Source organism: Rhinolophus sinicus, chromosome 16 (genome assembly GCF_057876585.1).
Source record: "Rhinolophus sinicus isolate RSI-liver-muscle chromosome 16, RSI-T2T, whole genome shotgun sequence".
Taxonomy (NCBI): Eukaryota; Metazoa; Chordata; class Mammalia; order Chiroptera; family Rhinolophidae; genus Rhinolophus; species Rhinolophus sinicus.
This window is the reverse complement of record NC_142516.1, coordinates 116,261,011-116,283,345: the sequence shown is the minus strand read 5'-3', so window position 1 is coordinate 116,283,345 and position 22,335 is coordinate 116,261,011. Positions and strand designations below refer to the sequence as shown.

Here is a 22,335-nt window from a genome sequence, read left to right as displayed (position 1 = left end):
GTTTCACATGTGTGGTTTTTTTCACCCTCCTCTTCCCATAATCATCACACAGATATTAAAATGAGACGAATCTGCCCTGTTTGGTTTGGCTGCGTCTCATCACTACCCACGCTGGCTATTTCCCAGCTGCACTTTTTAAAAGCGGTAGCACAGAGATTCTTTGTAAGTTACAGCTTGTAAGTAAAATGTCCTTTTCCAAACCAGGGTTGTCATGAGGATATTCGCACTCCTGCCACACACGTGTGCAGGAAAGGCGACAAAGACATAAGTTACAGGATGAGACAGTTAGCAACAGCATCCGAAAGCTCTTTCTTAAATTTTTGAGCATAGTTTGATCAACACCTTATTTAAATAGAGAGCTGTGTCCCTCCGTCTGCACTTACATCTCACCAACCTGCAACAGGGATCTGAAGGCTGGCCTTTCCTTGTATGTCAGGGAATAACTTCCGTCGTCCAACAGTGTTTTCTGCTGCTGCTCCATAACGGTGAACAGTGGATCTGTGCGTGTGTCTGTCTTTGTTTTGTTTCTTTCCGGTCATTTTCATAAATGACAGGTAAGTTTTTTACTTGTCTCCTCCTGTCCTTTGGGGTTGCAGTCCCCATGGCCACTCATGAAGATCACCTTCACAAGTGACTAAAAACGCTGGGCAGGGACTGTGGTGGTTGTGGTTAAGGGACACAGGAGAGCGTGTCGGCGCCAGCAGGGAGCAGAGAGGCAGGGTGACATGGGAGGCTGAACCAGGCCGCTCTGCTTAGACCAGGCTGCCATGGGCAAGCACACCTCACTGCTGACCTTCACATTCCTTGACTGGAAAACAGAAGTGCCGGAACCCTGCCTCCCTCAGTGCCGGGCAGAGGACGGAAGGGTATGTGCAGCGTCTGGCCGCTACAAGTGTTCAGTCGGTGTCAATTTTCCTCTTTTGTAAGGGTCTCCTCTTTCAACCCTCACGTTTTATGCATGAGAAAACTACTGAGGCCAAAGAAGTGAAATTATAGCATATAGTTAGTGGACGATTTAGAAGGCTGTACAGCCTTCATTATGGTAGTTGAAAGATATGTATTATAACTAGGGCTCTGTGGGGTGGGGGGAGAATGAAAAAGGACATTAAGGAAAATTTGGTTCTATCTAGATAAATTTGAAGAGTTGGTGGGTAGAGCTTCTGAACCCAGAAGCACAATCTTCTGAAAATGGGTATGCAGTCCAGTGAATCTGAAGGTAGTGATGGAAATGGAAGAAGGAAAGGGGACAGGTAAGATAAGAAACAGAGTCTGAGGTTGTGCAGGGTTAGACATCGGATCAGAAACTGTCAAGTATGGGAGTGGGGACCGGGAAGGGAGACAGCAGCGTGCAAACCTGGGCAGCAGCAGCCAGAGCTGATTTCTAGTGAACTTGTGCCCTTTTCTCACCCTTTACCCCTGAGCTGGGTCAGACATAGACAGGGTCAGAGCAGAATTTGGTGCTGGTGGGGGTGTAGGGCGCCTGCTAGAGTTCAGGGAATTTAGGCCACAAACCATTGCAAAGCATAGGTGAGAACCATTGTAATGGTAGGAGGTAGTAGAAAGAATATGTGAACTCCTCTACCTGATGAGAGATGTCACACGGGCATTGAGATGGCTTACTTGTCAAATTAGATTGGAAAGATTTGACAACTACTGCGAGACTATAAAGCACTTAAAACTCAAGTTGTCTGTTTTGTTTTTAAATATTAGAGAAGGCAATAAATTCTAGCAAGTAAAAACTTTTGTATACCTTCTATTTCTTAGCCTTTCTAAGACTTCATTGTAAGATGATCAGAGCTTAAGACTAAAATTTACCTCTGGTGGCTAAACGGGTTAGTCTATATCACATGCACTGTTTAGATGTGTTACTGGACTTTGGTTCTAGAGTGGGTTCATATCTTTTATTATGCAGAACCAATTCCTTGGGTATAATTCATCTTGTCTCCAAGTTAAATGACTTATTTCCACCCCCAAATGATCTCATGACACTCAGGTTACATGTTGGCTGGATGACCCTTTTGCATGCAAGGTTGAGATTTCACCCTTCATCTGTTGGGATATACATGATGAGCAACTTGCCTTAGCATTGTCATTCTGTGCTCCAGAAAGCCTCCCATGGAGGACGTGACACTCGGGATGCAATCATCCGTGAGTCCCAGAGTCGTCACACAGGCGTTCATCCCACAAGTACTTAAGCGTGTGCTGTGTGCTGTGTACAATACCTGGGACAAAGGGGCTGCTGCCCGCAGGGAGCTGACAGGCCACAGAAGTTCTGCTGGGGACCCCGTCCAGCCCTGGCAGAGGACGAGGACCGTCCTTAAACTAAGAGTAATACGAGTGACTTATTTTTATGCCATAAAGCTAGAGCTGTGGTTCATTTTCATGTAAGAACTTAAAAGAAGCAAACACAATACCACATCTAGCCTGTGGAAGCAGTGCTCAATAGACAGCATGATTTTAAAATACAAAAGTCACAATCTGGAGGCCTTTTCCGTGCGCGGCTTGCCTCGACAAACCTCAGACCTCCCGCTCACGTGCACACTGCAACGAGGGCTAGCATTCTTAGTCCACGTTTACAGGGTGTGTACGGAGACGCTTATGAGTAGGATTTTCCCATGGGGTTGGCAGAATCACTCATTTTACACACACATGTGTGTGTAAAGACCTACCTGCAAACGGGCATAAGCAATTTCTGTAAGAGAAGAGAGCAGGTCATTGATTCGTAAGTTTTTATGAAGACTCACACTGGAGTTGTGCAGACCAAGTACCAGCCTATGGGGGTAATGATGGTGGAGAAACAAAGACGGTGATGCCAAAAAAGAAAAAAGTTGAACTCATAGAAACAGAGGGTAGAAAAGCGGTTGCCAGGTCCTCGGGGCTGGGGGAAATAGGGAAAGGCTGGTAAAAACTTTCAGCAAAAAGAGGATAAGGTCTGAAGATCTGATGTATACGACAATAGTTGGCAACATTGTATTGTGTAATTGAAATCTGCTAAGAGAGTAGAACTTGGGTATTCTTACCCAAAAAGGAAAAAAAAAAAGTTAAGTATGTGAGGTGATGGATGTGTTAATTAACTCAATGGTGTGTGGGGGGGAATCCTTTCACAATGTATGTGCATATCAAATCATGTTGTACATTTTACATAGATTGCAGGTTGTCCATTATACATCAATAAAGCTGAAAAAAAGAAAGACATGGAATGACGTTGCCCTTTTACATTTGAATGTCTGGGGCTGGCTCTGAGCAGGGCTGCAGTTGTGCGTTGGACAGGATCAAACACCACTGTGGGGCAGGGATCCAGGGACAAGTCTGAGTGGCAGCTGCCTGGCAGAGCAGGAAAAAAGCTGTGTGTGAAGGGCGGTGCAGGCGGAGGGTGGGATCACTCCTTCTGCTGTGGGTCTGTAGGAGGAGGGCAAAGCCGGCTGTAGGAGGACAGTTAGGCTTATGCATTTGAATGAGGTGAGAGGCAGCAGGTGAGCACTAAGGGGAAGTGAGAAATATTAGAATTGGATTGTTTCTAATAGGGATGTGTGAGGTTTCTGGCATTCCTTCTCTTGTGGCAGAGGACCTAGTGTCTCATAGTGGCATTGCCATCACAATGAAATGAGTCATTGGCAAGTGCAGATTTAAGACAGTTGTCATTTAGCAGTAACTGTGAAAAATGCCTAATTCTTATTTCTTGTATGAGAAATTGTGGCGGCATTTATGACGTGGTTTTAAAGTTGCAGCTTCGTATGAAGTCATGGAGCCTTATTAAAATAAGCATACATGTTCTCTGTAGAACAGTTTAAAACAACAAATAAGCAAAAGGAAAATTCAAATCTGTAATTTCACTACCTAGTATATAGGCTTCCTGATTTTTCTCTTTGCCTTAGAGAAAGATTTATTTCTGATTTTCAGAAATTGTAGGTTTTAGGAATAGACACAAAATTTGCTTTGCATTTCTCAAAAAAAGAACTTAAAATATTGAATTTGAAGTTAGCCTTGGAGTTATGATTTTCTACAAATGATGCCACTTCTCCCAGGCTTCGTTAATCAGGGAACGTGTGTATATATAAGTGACAGAAATGTGTGCTGTAATGATTATTTACATTTAAAAATAGCCTCCCCAAAGCAGGGTCAACTTATGCCAGATGAGAAATGACAACTATAAGCTTTCTAAGCCTCTCAATGAAAATCCCTATTTCACACTGAAATCTGAAAGTCCGACAAAGAGTCAAAAATAGACGCTGGTTCCCTTCCGACTTCCCTTCAAAAGTGAAGCAGGATGCCGCACATATTCTACACGGCAGGCGTGTGGGAATGCTCCAGCCACCCTTGTTTGTTTTACTAGGTCAATGTGTGTTTGTGGGAATTTGGATTTTGAGACTCTAAACTTTCTCCCCTTTCATGGAGGTGAGAGGGTGCTGTTTTTCGCTTCTGTGCTTGGCTGACTTTGTCTGGTGCTGAAACGGAAATGGGTCTGGCAGCACAGAACCAGAGTTCCCTCTGTACTGTGTCCGCTTCCCCCACCCCTGGAGCAAATCCTCTGATTGGGACAGTGGGGGCACAGGAAACTGGAAACTGGAGAATGAACCAGGGAGCAAAAGGAAAACGGTTCTGAGGATTCAGGAAAGCCTTGAAGAACCAAAACACCCAGTCAGACACTGGTGATCTTGGCCTGACTCCTCAAAGATGAAGACGACAGGTGTGGGCAAGTATGAAGCTGCCTCTGAACCACAGAGCAAACCTCGTAACTGACCAGATGTTCCATGGAGCTGGGTTTGACGCTCAGCTCCCCCACATTCGGGTGTGGGACTAAGGCACAAAGCCTCGCTCTTAGTCTGTTTTCTCATCTGCAAAGTGGCTGGCCGGTAGCAGGTGCTCAGTAAATACTCACTTCCCTCTTTCAGTGACAATCAGTGCTCAGATGGCAACACCAGGCCTGATTGTCACTGTGATGGTTCTGCTCTTTCTTTACTCATTTGGGTGCAAAGGATCTCGGGAAGTTAGCTATTAAAGCATGAACAGTGAACCTGAGGGTTCATTGCTACCCTGTGACATTTACAGGTCAGCATAATGGGGGAGTCTAAGTATTCTTTTAAATATCCTGTCCATTCTCATTCAAAAAATATGGTCAGGAGGGTCACCTACGGGCTGCCCTCTAAAGGCCCTATTTTGATCTATCAAAGATCTGGTGTTGCTAGATATGGCACGAGAGCCTCTCTAAGAGGCTTTTCCACTGGGTGGCAAAGTGGTTTTGTGCCTGTTTTGTAAAAAGAAGCAGATGATAGTGGTGTGTGCAGGGTAAGGTGCATGTAACTTGTAAGTGCTGGGAGGAATCTATATTTCACATAGAGGATACTGGAAGCAGCGAAAAAAGTTGTTTTACCTCCTAGGACTGTGGTTCTACCTTCTGTTTTCCCCCCTGGAGTTGGATTTAACATTAAAATCCAGCCAAGTCTTCAACAGTCTCTTAAGAAGTTACTTGGTTTTCCTCTTTCTTCCTCTCTGATCTTTCTTCCTTCCCCTCCTCGCTCTATCCCTGTGTTCTTTCCTCTTCCTGCCCCTCCCCGAGACCCCTCCTTAGAGAGAATCAACAATAGCAACGTGATGGATAGTTAGTTGGCTGTTATGGCCTGTAGATGTCCATTTTCTAGGTTGAAATAAATGAGACCACAACTTATAAAGCTTGGGCCTTTCTATTTCCCCAAAATCTTCAAGGATTTACTTTCTATTTCCCCAAAATCTTCAAGGATTTACTTTTGCATTTCAACATGGTAGTGGCACAAAATGACTCACCATCAAGTGTCCCTTTCTGTCAAATGTTGGCTAGAATTCTAGTTGTGGGAACCACAGCTAGATGATCAGATACGCAGATGTTCACTGTGTCCTGCCCTTGCTGCTCTCAAGGGGAATTTGAACTTTTATTTCCTAATTCTGCCCACATGGGGAGACTGACCTCAAGGGGAACTCTAGCTTGTATAGACATTGCAGAATTACTCGTGCCAGTGAATTGACTGCAGGGGGTCTGACTCACCATCATTTTATTTTTGTAAACTGGGGAACCATATGACCACATTGAAGAAGTGCTTAGCAGAAAGGATGAAGTCCCATAACCCTCCCTGACTCGCAATCTTATTCACTGATTTCCTGCACATTTGATTGGGGTTGTCTGCTTAGCTCACCCTGTTCCTTGAGCCAAACTGATCCCCCCACCCATACCCGCAATCTGTAGGTCATATTAGAAGTCCAGAAGGCAGAATATAAAGTATTTTTTTCATTTAAGTCGATATTCCTAGAAATAGCCACAGGTACTTGAATAACTGAAGAATTAAATCCCTGGCTTTTGAAACGACTCGGTTTTTGTAGCACATGCAGACCTTTCGAGTCCCTGTGTTACAGCTGTGCTTCCCCACAACACTCCGAAGCAAGGCCTGGCCCGTGTACGGGTAACTCAGGTTGCTGACCCACCCTCAGTGTTTACCTACAGCGTTTTCATTCAGGAGGAATGGGAACATGCACGCACGTCAAAATGATGGTTCTTGGAGGAAAGAAAAAGGATGATTCTTTATGGGAACATGTGATCATTTCATAGAGAAACAAACTTCAAAGCCCTGTTGTTCAGTCTCCACCAGCCCCATTTCATTTAACCTCCTCTCTTGAAATTACTGAGTATGCCTTATCGTCCAACGACAGTGTGACCCCTTACCCTCTTCCGCCTGTGCCTTAAACTGGCCTAGACCTCACTCCTTCAGTGCTTTGCCTTCCAACTGCTGCTGGTTATGCTCATTGCTAATTGGGAGACTGAATAGCTTGTCCTCAGGTCACTTTGTCAAGAGAATGGCTTTATTTGGGATGTAATTAACCTCTCTAACTTTGAGTTAGCTGTTTGACCTCCATGTTTCTCAAAGTCCTGAAGATTAAAAACCACCAAAAAATTAACCTAACCAAAGAATTCTTTACCAAAAATTTGTTATCAAATTATACTGTAGAGCAATGATTCCCAAAATGAGAACTGGGAAGTTGATGCACTATCTGAAAGGGATGTGATCGCCATAGATTCGAAGCTAAGCTTACTCTCTTTCCTCAAACCTACCCCCAAGCCCCAGTCTTCTGTTTTTAATAAAATGGAGCCGCGTCTCCTCAAACCCCTAATGCTCTCCCTCCTTTTCTCCTACACCCAGTTGCTTGCCCAATCCCATTCCTCCGGGCTTCCTGCTTCCAGCATCCACGTTGCCCCCATTCCCAGTTTCCACTGCCCTAGTTCAGGCCCATATAAGTTGGCTTCTCTGTAATTGCTTTCCCCTCCATCCTATTCTGCACAGTGCCTTACACTCCATGTAGATTTATTTCTAATACATCATCCCATGTTCACCACTTGCTGCTGGGGACCTCAGTGTCCTCGGGTTGGTGGTTTCCCACTTTAGCGTGCATCAGAATCCCCCGTAGGGCTTGCTACAACACAGACTGTTGGATCACACCCCAAAGCTTTTGGTTCAGTAGATCTAGCAAAGGTCTAGCTAATTTGCTTTCCGACAAGGGTGGGTATTCCCCCGACCATCCTTTGAGGACCTTGGCTCCACGGTGAGCCGTGTTCTGTAAATGCTAGGCTGCTCCTGTCTGTTCATGCTGATGTCCTCCACGCGCTTCTGCTCACCAGGGCTCCTTGGAGCCCCTCTGGTCCCATAAGGACAAGCCTCAGGCTCCTTCAGAACAAGCTCTGTGTCTCCCTTACCTGATTTCCATCTGCCCTGCTGACAGCTGTGTGTGGGGAGGGCGGTACTACTTTTGCAGAGAAACCACTGAGTAATACCGTGAATGAGTGAATGCCGGAGGAGAGGCAGAGAAGGCAGCATCCTAAGCCGTGTCACGAGGCCATCCCTGTGGACGGCCAGGCTGCCGGTGCGTCCAGGCCACGTGTTGCAGGCAGCGTGGGTTGGGCCAGGGCCAGGAGGCAGTTATTTATGGCAGCTGGCTCTTCTTCACCAGGTACACCTCTTGCTTTTCTTAGCTTTTTTCCCCTTCCCATTTTCTGTCATTTCCTCCCCTGGCCCTTTCTCTTCCTACCTTAGCCATGATGCCTTGGTTCTTTTGGTGCCTTTCTGGACTGAAGAGGCTTCTGAATGTTACCATAAAGCCACACAATTGATTCTGAATCTTTTATTTTTTTAAAATTTTGATTAAATTATAGCTAATATACAACATTATATTAGGTTCAGATGTATACCATAGGTGTTTAACATTTATGTACCTAAAGAAGTGATCACCGTGAGTCCACCAACCGTCTGACACCATATCACATTATCACAATGTTGCTGACTATATTCCCTGTGCTGTACATCACATCCCGTGACTGATTTGTTTTATACCTGGAAATTTGGACCTCTTATTCCCCTTCATCTTTTCCCCCTTTTTTTAAGTTTTCAATTACAGTTGACATTGAATATTATTTTTATTAATTTCAGGTGTACAGCATAGTGGTTGGACACTTACATAATTTAAGAAATGATCCCCCTGACTAGTCTAGTATTCATCTGGCACAGTTATTACCATATTATTGACTATATTCCCTGTGCTTTATTTTACATCCCCATGACTATTTTATAACTATTAATTTGTATTTCTTAACGCCTTCACCTTTTTCGCCCTGTCTCCCAACCCCCCGCCCATCTATCACCCAAAAAAATTTAGTACCCATCTGACACCATACACAGTTATTACAATATTACTGACTATATTCCTTATGCTATACCCTACATCCCCATGATTACTTTGTAACAACCAATTTGTACTTCTTAATCCCTCCCCCTTTTTTACTCATTCTCAATCCCCCTCCCATCTGGCAACCATCAAAGTGTTCTCTGTATCTATGAGTTTGTTTCTGTATTGTTTGTTCATGTATTTTGTTCTTTAGCTTCCACATATAAGTGAAATCACCTTGCATCTGTCTTTCTCTGTCTGACATACTGCACTCAGCACAGTACCCGCCACGTCCATCCATGCCACCCCAGATGGCAAGAACATTCCCTTCCATGGCTGAGCAATATTTTACTGTGTATATATGTACCACCTCCTCTTTATCCATTCTTCCATCGACATATACCCAGGCTGCCTCCACATCTTGGCCATTGTAAACAGTGTTGCAATAAACATATGGATGCACATGTCCCTCGAAGTAGTGTTTTGGGTTTCTTTGGATAATTACCCAGAAATGTTGATTCTGAATCTTAATCTATTTTTTGGAGTAAAGATATAGGATAAGAAGGACTGGTATTATGGTTAGGTCATGTTATATGGTGTCTGAGTGATAGTTTATATATTCATATTTTACAGGAAAGTTCTTATTTAAAAATAAGGCTAGACAGGGATACATGGTATCCCCATTTTGCAGAAAAGAAAGCAGATTCAGAGATTAAGTAATAATAATACACTATTTCCATGTTTATTCATATGAAGAATAACTTCTTTATTTTATAAAGTAGCATGTTGTAATTAATAACTATGTTTGGAATCATGGCTTATACGCGTCAGTATTAGAAAGTTTCTGCCAAGGTAGAGAAGGCTATGTGAGGATTATAATATATGACTGGGTGATATTTACTTCAGAAAATGATTAGCAGTTTTAGATCAAGAGTTAAACACACATATGTAACACATAGTAGATACTGAAATAATGTATATAAATGTGTAAGCGTAGAAAAATGTCTGGAAGGGACTCACCAAACTGATAATAGGGGCTAGTCATTTTTTTCCTTGATATACTTCTATGTTATTAAAAACATTTAAACTATAAATGATAACTTGGAAGGGAGGAAAAAGAGCATGTGGAAAGAGGAGTGAAGAAGTCAAAAAAAGAAAGACAGAAGAAGAAAAGGGATCCGTCAAAACATACCTGGCAGTCATTACCTTCAGGGTCTCCAGGGTGGTTCTTCTCCTGCACTACATCCCGTTTCCCCATCAGCCTTTTGCCTCTTCCTGTCTCCTTTCTTCAGACCTCAAGCCAGAAACGATCTCTCTCACTCTTGAACAGACCTTTTTGTGGTACTAGAAGTCCTTGTATCATTGTCTAATTTCCCCCAAGAAAGTGTTTCCTGACCATTGCAAATGTGAAGGACCCTGTCTGATCTTTAAAAAAAAATAAAAATTGTAGGCTCTGGCATCATAGTAGTTGAGCTTTCATTCATCAGTCTCTAAAGAGTACTTGGCATTCCTAAGGCTATCTGGACCCCTTACAGTGTCTCTGTGGCCCCAGAGGGTGCAGCAGCTCACAGGTGGAGAACGACCACCCCTTAAGATGACTCCCGCTACTGGTTAGGAGCTCTGGTCACGGCAAGGTGTGCTTACTATGTTGGAGGACAGCGTAGAGCAGGGCGCACAGCGGTGTCACATCTGCATACGTGTAAGTGCCACACAACACCCACGGACAGGCATGTCTACCCCCCACGCGTCGGGTCGCTGATGCCTGTAACTGGTAGATGCTGTGTGACGTTCCTAACAGTGCAGTTGGCAAAGAGATAAGTGAGTGGAATTAATCTAAAAAATAATATAGTCGGCTATACTTTAACAAGAAAAGAAAGAATATGGATATGGATAACACTATGGAAGTGAAACTGAACGGTGTGTCATTTCCACCAGAGCTGACACAAAACTGGCCTCTGTGCCCCGTCCTCCACTTCAGTTTATTCAACCAATACTCACCGAGCAGCTATTCCGCAGGGGCTCCTGGGGGGTCGTAGGCCTGCACATTAGGCATTTTATTTGTGATGCTGTCTTCTAACATGCTCATCTGTCTGTCTGTCTTTTTCCCCAGGGCAGCGACGGTGCTCGCAGATCCACGCTGCTTGACAGTGATGAGCCCTTGGCATATTTCTACGATGACGTCAAAACCTTATACGAAGGTTTCCAAAGGGGCAGACACGTGTCAAGTAAGCATCGTACTGAGTTTGTATGGCTGGCACTTAATGGTTTCCATTCAGGAGTGGTATTTCTTTACAAAGGCACATTTGCTCACGACTTTTGCCTCCTTAGTCTCAATCATGTCTCCCCGTCTCGGGCCATAAGTTCTCCAGGGTGAGTCCCAAAGCTCACTGGCCCCTCTAGATAGATGTTCCCCATGGCAAAGGGGGTTCCATAGTCAAATATGTGTTCAGCGTGTTATTTATTTCATGGAGAATCACACGTACATTAGCTCATTATGGGCTCTCACTTTTCCTGTAGTCAAGAGACTTGTTTAATTGGGCCCAAGCCAACATTTTTCAAACTTAGTGACCAGGACTCTCATATCTCGAGAAACTGACACTGACATCCCAGGAAGCAGTGTTCCATCAGTGATACTGGAAATGGTGGCTCGTGGGACTGCCCTGAATCAGCAGTGGTGGCATCAGAGACCCTGTGATTCAGGCACTGTCTTCCTTCCCAGCCCCCTCCCTTCAGGCTTCAGGTGCACTCAAGTCACTGAGCTTGCCAAGCCACAAGCCCTGTTCTCTCTCATGACTTTGTGTGCTCTCCCCGTCGTAACGCCTCTTCTGTCCTACCCCCAGCCCACGGCGCTGCATATATTCTTCCTAATCTTGTAACACTCAGATCGCCTTTCACCTTTTCTGTGAAAGCTTCCTGGTCGCCCCGTTTCACCCCCCTACCTCCAAGTGACACATTTCCCCTTCCCAGCATCCTGTACCTATTTCTGTAATACCCCTTTCAGGGGACAGGTGTTTCCCTGGCCATCTGTCCCTCCAGCAGCTGCTCTTTCAACAGGGAGGCCATCTCTTCTCTCAGCACCAACATAGAGCCTGGCACACAGAAGATGCTCCGTTAATGTGCCCTCAATGAGGGAGAGAATGCCCTCTGTTTCCCACTACTCCTCTTTTGGTTTTAGCCTCTTTAGTTTTGCTTGAGTTTCAGTTTCCTCTCTAAACATGGTCCTCGGGGGCCATGCGTCGTTATTTAAATCTTCTGATGGTTAGCTTTTATTTTGCCATAGCTAGCGAGATTGCAATCTCCTTCCAGGCGAAGGACTGTGTGCTGTTGCTCTGTGCCCCACAATTTGTTGCATGTGGTATGTACTCAAGAGGTGCCCACTGTTTTTCACTTGCTTCTGATAAAATGGGATTCTCAGTTCAGCGCGTTTGCCCCGATATCTCTGTAGCATATTCATGAAGCCTCACTCTGAAGGGAGAGCATACTCACTCTGCTATATAATGTAATTTGTGAACTTCCGAGTCTTCTGAGTTGGTGTCAGGGTCGGTGTTTGTCTGTGAGGGTAAATAGAAGGTACAGATCATCCTAACATATGGCCACATGAACAAGTATATCCTATGTGTGTGTAGCAGTGCACATACATTTCTACATTGTTAGCAGAGGATGGGATTCGTTTAGGAGTAGGTGACTTGCATTATACTTGACTCTCCCCTGATGTTAAGACAGGTCTTGTAACTTTTTTTTTTTTTGGTCACTTTCTCTACTTTGAAAATGAAGGACTTATATGAATGTTTCAGAGAAGTTGAAGAAAAATAAGTTCAGTCTTCTTAACCTATACGGATTGAAGGGAGCTGCTTTGCAGGTTATTTTTTTTCTTCTTTCTCCGCCCCCTCCCTCCCACCTCCCCGCACAGGAGACTTTTATTCTAAGTTTTAATTTACCTAGGCTACCATAAGATTGAACTTTCACAGGAGAGCAAAAACCAGCACCTAGGCAGTTAGGAGTCTGTTGAATGACAGGAAAAGCCAGCTTAGAGTTTTTAAACCTAGTATTTTAAAAGTATACACAGGAAGCCGTTTATAAAGTTTGAGTTCCCTGTTTGTCAGTGGTTCTCATCCCCAGCTTCGCTTTAATGTCACCTGGGGAGCTTTTGAAAAACACTAAGGCCCAGGCCCATCCCTGTCCAATTACATCAAAAGTGTTGCTAGTAGGGCCTGGGTATATAGTATGTTTTTTAAGTTCCCCAGGTGAGCCTGGGAGTTTACTACACTGTTCTAGAGCTGGAATCTACAAACTTTTTCTGTAAAGGGCCCGATTGTAAATATTTTAGGCTTTTTTGGGCCCTGTGGTCTCTGTTACAACTGTCCAACTGCAGCCTTGGGTAATATGTAAATGAATGAGTGGGCTGTTTCCAATGAAAACTGTATTTACAAAACCAGGCGGCAAGCCTGACTGGCCTCTGCCTATAGATTACCAATTCCTTTTGGCGAAGAATAAAAGGGTATTATTTCATATAGCAAACATATGTTTTCCATCTGAAAACAACATCTGCTAGAACTTGTCATGTTTGGCCTGGTTTATTGTGGTTTTTTTTTTTTTTTTTTTTTTTTTTTTTTAAGCTATAAGTGATGTATAACATTATATTAGTTTCAGGTGTACAACATAATGATTTCATATTTGTATATATTGTAAAATGATCACCACGATGAGTCTAGTTAACATCCATCACCTCACATAGTTACAAATTTTGTTTTCTTGTGATGAGAAGTTTTAAGACCTACCCTCTTAGCAACTTTCGAATATACAATACAGTATCGTTAACTATAGTCACCATGCTGTACTATATTGACTACCACGACTTACTTATTTTTTAACTGGCAGCCTGGTCTTTATTATAGGCCCTGTGAATTGAAGAGGGTGTGAGAATCAGGCCCTCTTGGCACACTTTTCTGTTTTCGTCAGGACGGCCTTAGAGAGGGTCAAGGAGTCAGTGTGAAAGAGGGGGTTTGTACAGCCTGGGTCCTCCCCATCCTCGGGACTCATTCTCGAATGCACAAGCACATCCCACTTCTCTCCTCCTGGGTGTAATTCTGTGTAATAGGCCCAAGCTTGTCAGGGCCCCAGAAGGGACCTGCTGTGCTTTCCCTCCTGCATCCTCCAGGTCCCCAACCCAAATCTGAACACGTCAGCTGACACTCAAACCAAGAATGGTGAAGCCAGATGTGTGATGGTCTCAAAACAGAAATGTAGATGCCCCGTCAGATGGGAGACGTCAAAACATCCAACTTCAGATGTCCCATAGAAGGGGCTGGGTAGGCTCAGTATGACCCAGAGCCCGCGTTTCCGGTTAGGAAACATTCTTGTGTGTGGTCAACTCTGATCGTCTAAACATGGCAGCTTTTTTCTCTTTTTTTTTAAAGGTGGACATAGCTTTTCCCTTCAACAACTACAAACTGAGCATGAAGTTAGCATGGGAGTAATCTGTAGAAAGAAACTTGCGTGATTGCAAATATAAATGATTTGGGCTTATATATATATATTACTGTGGTGGCACTTAGTATAAATAATTAATATGGATTGTCTTTCTTTCTCATTAGTGGTACCTAAATTGGAATCAGGACACATTCTGATATTTCTTAACTTTTGCTTTCACAACTGCCCCCTTATTTTCCCTCATTTTGCATCTTTTCATCATGTTTGTTTCTCTGCAATCAAGATTGCATCCAGGTAATCAGAATTCCAGGTGATTCCTGATACCTTTAGCCATCAGGATTTGGGCACTTAAAAATTATATTTCCTTTTTTGCATTCTGAGTTAAAATGCTTTATGCTTCTCTAGAAATTTTTAGGGACACTTCTGAAAACCCATATCAAGATCTCTACTACTCAGCTACTGACTCCTTCCTAACCTGATAGGAGGTTAAAGAAGAATTCACAAATTTAGTGTCCTTAAAATTTGTATTTGCTTTCTCTCCTCTCATTTTCCTTCTGTCCTGTTGCTTTTAAGAAACAAAATAGGAGCAAATAAATGCGTAAAAAATCAGACCAAAACCCAGGGAGAAAACATTTCCAATCTGAACTTATTATTTCTAATCTGAGAACCGCTAGAGTTGACCAGATATTTTGTAGAATGAGGTAGAATACAAATTGGGATATCTGTGTACGTTACACCATTCTTTGTCTTTCCTTTTTTTAGATAATGGCCCTTGTTTGGGATCTCGAAAGCCAGACCAACCCTACGAGTGGCTTTCATACAACCAGGTGAGTTTTCTGGCTGTGTGGACGCTTCATGCAAGCCGTAGTGCTTATCTGTCAGTTCTTGGTACCATAATTAATGTTAGGGTGGGAAGGTGTCCACAGCATATACGTGAGGACTTGCTCAGAGCTTTAGGACCAACATGCAGCATCTGAATGGAGAAGGCTGACACAAAGATTTGGGGAAAACTAGTGAAGTAATTTAGCTGGTGGTTCAAAGCGTTTTATTTTGCAGCTGATACATATATACACTGTGAAGTAGAGTATAATTTTGAAGATAAAAATTCTAGAAATGAGCTTGAGGCAGGTGACTCTCCTCCCAGACCGTGTGGCGGGACAGGATAACTCTCGTCTCTGCCATGAGAGGTTCTAGAAGAATTTAGTAGTCCCCAATACAGAGCAATCCTCTCATTCTGTAGACGAGGAAAACACACTCCAGATCGGGACAGGACTTGCCCAAGGTCACCGCTGGTCAGTGGCAGAACCAGGACCAGAAGTGAGGTCCATGCCATCTGGTGCAGGGCTCTTCAGTGCGTCGTGACCAACTTGGGACCAGTGTGACATTTAGCCCCAGAGCAGCCGTAGAGAGCAGCACAGATGTTCAGAGACGACACCTGTGTTCTCTGTAAATTCAGAGGAAGCTGGGATCTGGGTGGTTTTACTCTTGTCGTTCCGCAGTCCCAACTATCCACCGCTGTAGCTGGTTAAATAGTACTTTGTGAATGGCAGGTACCAGTACATTTGCTGTGTATTTTTGTTTTGTATCGTGATCACAACAAATCGACTTCCTGTGCTTCTCCTGAGTCCTAGTAGAGCCTGAGGACCAGCAGGAGCAGCTGGAGTGTCAGCTTCGCTGCCTTTTGTCTCCAGCACAGCTGTCCAGGAAGTGGCTCCCTGCTCTAGGGGCAGGTAACCCTGTGGCATTGGAGAATAGAAATGAGCTTCCTCCTTCCAGGCTTTGTGTGAGCCTGCTTTCCGTCATTGGTGTGTTCTGGGGTGTGTATGTGAAGGTGTTGTCATTGGGAGCCCTACAGCCAGCTCTGGAGTACCGCTTTATTTATGTCCTCCCTAGAATGAAACATGCATTTTCTTCCCTCCCCCCCCCACCCCCCTCCCCCCAGGATCAGCGAAATGCAAAAGGCTTTCTTGGGCCTTTCCCCACCTCCACCCTCCCTCCCTCCCTTCCTCCCTCCCTCTCTCTCTGGCAAGAGGCAAAACAGCATGGCCTACCTTGCTGGTAGAAGGAGTGAAGAGCTGTAGCCCAGGTGACTAGAGGGATTTCACTGTATTTATTTTGCCTTACCAGAGCCAAATAATTGTGTCCAAACAGTAGTTTTCAAGATCCCTCATTTTCACATGTGGTGCAAAAGCAGTTTGTGTATTGGACATATAACATTGCATCTTAGGGCCTCACAGAATCCTCAGTGCTTTCTGGATTACTTCTGTCATGTTACCCACAGTAATATATTCCCACATCACTTCTGTTGTATGTCGGCTGGAAAAGAGGACACGGCCATTGCAGATTGGGTTTTGCAAAGCAGATTGAAAAACCAGTGGGGTTTCTGAAGGTGTTAATCTGTGAATTCTACATTTTAGTCAGAGGCTGGTGAAGACAAAACCTGGACTTACCTGAAACCAACTTCAGATTTTACATTTAAATCATTTTTTTTTTTCCACTACCACAATGATTCTGACCTTTTGGGGGCTAGCATGCCCTTTGAGGTGTTTTGAAGAAAGTATGGACCCTCTTTCTAGAGATATAAATGTATGCATATTATCCCAGTAAGTTCTGCAAACCACTGCAGGCATTTCACAGGTTCCCATCCCTTAAATGCGAGCAAGAGTTGTGAAACAGTCCATGGGGTATGAAAGTAATAAGCACCTAATGTTATTCTTGCTGTCACCTGTCCAGCAGCTGTCGCTCCCATAGGCAGAGGGAAGGATGGCACCATGTGCCAGAACCAACAGGGCTCTGGGGCAGGAATAGGTGTGGCTTTATCTCCTACACGTGTGGGTGGGAATTAAAGGTGCTCTTGAGAAGCCATCAACTGAGAAGAAAGAAAAGAATTCCAAATTTTAAGATTTACGAAGCGTTTTTCAGTTAATTGGGGGTAGGAATGGGGAAGGGGCATAGAGGCAAATATATAATTCTGCCTAATTTTTATAAATCTACCTAGTTTTACTTCGTTGTAATAATAGTATGCATTTTTGTATTTATTTTACTTAAAATTGTTTCAAATATTCTAAGTTTGACATGGATTTCATAATGACAGTATTTATTAGCTAGGTGGCATTTTCTCAGAGGTTTCCATCATGTACTTAACCACCCAGCCATTGGGCTTTTGTCTCATTGAGTTTTGTGGCTTTAGATAATTTTGAAATAGCTATCTTTGTACATAAAAGTTTTTAAAACCTCCCTCTAAGGTTGAATTATTTCCGAAGAATAACTTCTTAAGAAAGGAATTGGACAGCCTAATGATAAGAACTTGTTTCCTATTTTCTTTAAAGGTCTCCCCAAAACTTGCTGTTCCTGTGTTTATACCAATTGACCAGTTTTGGCTGTTTTGCTGCTCTTTATAAATACAAAAAAAATAAATAAAAATTCTATGTCCCTGTATTACTTTTATAATTTTGTAAGATTCTGTAAAACTGAGGTGTAAAATAGAACTGTCATTGCGACCTGCAGTTGTTGCTTTGCAGAAGGAATTGTGTGATCAGTTCTCTTAAGGGTGAACTCTGGTGAATCACACCTTGTGTTGTACAAAACTGTGTAAGTGAGGGAGTACCTGTTGGCTTCTGTGCTTTTTCTCTGTGTGGAGCTGCCTCCCGCCTGAGACCTTAGACTCCTCTCTCACCCAGTTCGCTTTGTCCTTGAGTCGGGCCTGACGCTGTTCCTGGTTTTCCTCCCACTTTAGGTTGCGGAAATGGCGGAGTGTGTGGGCTCAGCACTGATCCAGAAGGGATTCAAGACAGCCCCAGATCAGTTCATTGGCATCTTTGCTCAGAACAGACCTGAGGTATGAACCGTGAGGCACCGGCTGCCCATGGCTTGGGGAGTTCTCAGAAAGAGCCAGTTAGGATTCATACCTGTCTCTGCTGGAGACCAAATGTTGTGGTCTGCTTTCTGCTGACAACATGGCTTTATGTTACTCCTTAGAAAGTTGCTCATGAAAACCCAAACCAGGGCCTGCTTAGCCTTAGGTGGGGGGAAAAAAAGAGAAATCACATTTTTTTTCTTTTTAATTATTGGTTTTGTTTTTTTAAACCAAGTCCTCAAACAAAATCCTTACAACAGATAGCTAACAAAAAAAGTCTTCTATTTAAGGGTGACCTTTACCTTTGTGAGTAGAAAAATAGCATTAATTAATTACAGAGAAACTAGGATACAGTTTTGTCAATAGCAAACTCACATCTTTCCTTTCTGAAAGGTATGAGTTTTCCCTCTGATCAGGTTACAAAGTTTAAAATACCCCAGACAGTGGGCAGAGTGCGTCACCTTGAACGGGACTAAATTTAGACGTGCAGGCTGTACTTTAGCTCTCTAGGCCCAGGCATGGTACTGCTGTAACCCATGGTATTAAAGTAAATTTAAACGAGACACTCTTTTGGAGGTATCGATTATAGTACTAGTGAATAAATTCATGGCATAGCTGGCTTGGAAAAGTTCAAGCCCCGGGCTTGAAGAAATTTTTAATCCTACTTATGTCCAAAAGACACGTTGGCTCAATCCCTGTGCTACTGACTGTTTTATAAATTAGAATAGTTCCTTAGAGTTTCATGTCCTGGTATGGGAAAAGCAGCATTTTCCACAGCTGGACCATGACTAGGCTCATAGAATTTAGTTTCTTTCAGTTGAGGTGAAACCCATTCAAAGGAACACACACAGAATTTTTGTGTTGGTAGAATTTTATAATGAATCTATAATTAGAACACACATTCCTTCCTTCAAGGAGGAGTTTCCTTCCTATATTTATCAGTTAGTTCAACACATGTTTATTGAGCACCTACTATACGCCAGGCACTGTGCAAGGCACCAAAGTACAACAGTGACTTGGATCCTCTTCATGAGGTACTGCATAAAGAAAGACAGCCTCGTAAGCTGATGCTTTCCCCGTAACATGCTAAGTGTGGACCAGAGGGCAAGAGAATTATGGGAGCTCAGGCAAAGAGGACTTCCTGGAGGTGGCAGCTGAGTGGAATCTTGATGGACGTGAGAGGAGAAGCCAAGGGAATATTCCGCTCTCAGCAAGCAGCATGCCCGTGTTGGGGAATGAAGCATTTTAACCTGGGACAGCTTGGAGTGGCAGCATCAGGGGTGGGGAAGAGAGGACCCTGTGTGCCACATGTATCCTCCTAAGGAGCTTGGGCCTTACCTCCTGGCTGGTGGCTTGAAATTGGTTTTGAGGGAGAAGGGGGAGGGAGAAAAAAACTGTTGACTGGGTTGTACTCCCTTCCCACGGCAGCTATGCCTTTATCTGTGCTGTGTCAGACGTTGGCAGATTCAGAACTGCAGCTGGAGATAATGGGTCCCTCTGAGGATCTTGCCACATTTGCCTTGTAGGTAGATCAGCTGTTATGTGGCTGCTGAGTTTGGAGGCCAGTGACTGCAACACTGCTTTTCCTTTACCCCTTTTCTGGGGAGATTCTGCCAGAATGCGCTTCCTGTTAGACACGTGTGTCCCTCCTTCCCCTGTTCCTAGGCTACTGTCCAGGCTGCCAGCATGACCTTCCTCAGACCCCAAGGTCCCGTTTGGCTTAGACGCCCTCAGGGGCTTTGCACTGCCTGGGGACCAGAGACTCCTTCAGAGCCGGAGGCTTGTTCCTAGCCTTGCTGCTCTCCACTCCCTGCCAGGACATCCATGCCAGTCCAGGGCTCACTGACGGCCTCCCTGTTTCTGCTCCTGCAGCCCTGCTGTTGGGGTCCTTGCCTTTCTCTCTGTCTCTTCAAATTGTGCTGCTCTTGTAAAGGGCAAGCTCAGTTCCCTCCCCCACAGAGGTTGGCCATCTGGCTTTGAGTCAGTTCCCTCCCCTACAAAGGTGGCCATGGGGCTTGAGTCAGTCACTCTCTTGTATTGTTAATTATCTTTTCATATTCGCCTCAGTTGTTCAGGGCAATTGCACTTCCCTTTTAAGAAGAGGACAAGTGTTTTGTTCTCCTCATGAATCCCTCACAGTGCCTGGCATATAGCCCTAGATGTGCAAATGTTTATTTTGCTACACCTACTGTTTCCACTTTAGATCTAGAGTGTTGGTCTCCTTGTACTGATTCCATGATGACATCCCTTTTTCTCCCCAACCTTTCCTGTTTGTTTAGTGGGTGATCATTGAACAGGGATGCTTTGCTTATTCAATGGTGGTCGTTCCCCTTTATGACACCCTTGGAGCTGAAGCAATCACCTACATAGTCAACAAAGGTATGTTGTGTGCTTTGGGTGGAAATGGCCTCTTTATCCATTAGATATGGTGACTTTACATTTGCTTATATTTGATTTGATAGGGATTTTATATTTAAATGTGCATCTCCCTTTGTTTTTAATGTAATGTTTAAAATAACCTGGTGTCAGATATTATACAGTCAAGCTCTTAATATCCCAGAGCTTATTCCTTACTTGTATCTCTTCATTTCCAGCTGAACTCTCTCTGGTTTTTGTTGACAAGATCGAGAAAGCCAATATGTTATTAGACGGTGTAGAAAATAAGTTAACACCAGGCCTTAAAATCATCGTTGTCATGGACTCCTATGGCAGTGACCTGTTGGAACGAGGCAAGAAGTGTGGGGTGGAAATCCTCAGCATGAAGGCGATGGAGGTGAGTCCCTCTGCCCCGCCCACTTCTGGAGGGTTTCCCCGAGGTCACTTTAGCTCAAACGTGGTAGTCAGTGTGACCTTCTGTCACACTGGTATTCAGTCCCACCTCTGGCCTGTTGTCTCGCAGCCCATGAGAGAGAGAAAGCAGAAACTGCTGCCTCACTGATGGAAAGAATCCTACTTGCATGCCCAGAGTTAATGCCTCACATCTTACAGGCTCCTTCTCATAAAGCTATTGAGCTGCACACATATTTATTCTAGAGCCCTGAAAAGCCACGCCAATAAATGTCAGAAATGTGAATTTCAGATGCAGACGAGATTTAAGTTTGTGCGTCCTTTTTTAGGATTTAATACCTTTTACTTACTGATTTGTCTCTAAACGGAGCCAGGTATGGGTATGGACACCTGCCCTCTTAGTCGTTTTTCCAGGTTGCTTTTGTAGTCCTGGTGAATTTCCAGCACAGATGTTTGACTTGGTTTATTTTCATATTAAATTTCTTCAGATTCACATTCATCACAACTTTAAAATTAATCATACTAGGAAAATGAGTGTGGCCCATATTTAAATTGGTTGTTTGACATCAGCTCGTGGAAAAAGCTGACTTTCCCTGTTGGCCTTAGGTTAGAATTCAAAGGAGTTGGCAGGAGGAGGGTCTTGTTATGTACACACCACAGGAAGTAATAGGCTCGATAGAGCAAGTCATTCTCTTTATGAAAATGTTTATAAATTTTCTCCTGGAACTGTTATAAATAGGGTTTTTAAATGTATTTATAGTTCTCCTTCTATAAAGAATTTGAGGCTACAAAGAAGGATCCATATAACCTTTCCTGGGAACTTAGAGTAGTCAGAGGGATATTGTCGTATGTTCTGACAGAGCCTTCTTCCTCGTGCGCGCACGGTAGCACAGAACATGGATCCATAAGAGCTAATGGCTGTGCTGTATTGTTAAACTGGGTTTTTAACTATCTTTTTTACCTAGTATTTCCTCAATTTTATTTTTTACTTGTAATCCTCTTTCACCATAATTTAAGTTCTTTTTCCCTTATCTTTCCTCTTCTCCCTGATTACCAACCCCCCAACACAAACACACACACAGGAATTTTTTTGTCGTTTTTGACTGCTATGTGATAAAGAAGTAATTTTAAGATTAAAAAGTTTAGATGAGTGACTGAAGATTATAATATAAAGTTTACATTAAAATCTTTATTTATAAGACATTATTTTATACTTACCTATGTAATATGGTTCATATTTTGTTTTTAAATTTTTGTAAGCAAAAGATTAAGTTTTAAGAAACAAATTGTTTGGCCTTGTAAAGAAAAAAAACAACCTATGTTTCTTGTAAAAATTGTTAAATATATTTCCAGTTGACCCCTCACATCTCTGTTGATTTCACTGTTGTTGTCTGAACTCTTTTTTAGGTATAGTTAGTGTGCAGTATTCTATTAGTTTCAGGTATACAATAAAGTGGTTCAACATTTTTATACCTTACAGTGTGAGGTATACCACTAATTATGGTAATCATCTGTCACTATGCAAACTTATTTAAAATTAGCTTTATGGTTGATCATGTGATCAAGTTTATATTACTGTA

At 43.4% G+C, this 22,335-nt stretch overlaps 1 protein-coding gene across 10 annotated transcripts in view; it reads left to right on the top strand.

Annotated features, from left to right (window-relative positions):
* The window catches only part of ACSL1 (acyl-CoA synthetase long chain family member 1), a 68,148-nt gene that overhangs the window by 21,922 nt on the left and 23,891 nt on the right, over positions 1 to 22,335 (top strand). For all 10 annotated transcript variants that reach the window (XM_074329837.2, XM_074329839.2, XM_074329842.2 and 7 more), the window contains 5 exons: positions 10,793 to 10,907; positions 14,875 to 14,939; positions 17,849 to 17,950; positions 20,248 to 20,347; positions 20,563 to 20,741. In XM_074329837.2, coding sequence (XP_074185938.1) covers positions 10,793 to 10,907; positions 14,875 to 14,939; positions 17,849 to 17,950; positions 20,248 to 20,347; positions 20,563 to 20,741 — 561 coding nt within the window. The remainder of the gene's footprint in view (positions 1 to 10,792; positions 10,908 to 14,874; positions 14,940 to 17,848; positions 17,951 to 20,247; positions 20,348 to 20,562; positions 20,742 to 22,335) is intronic.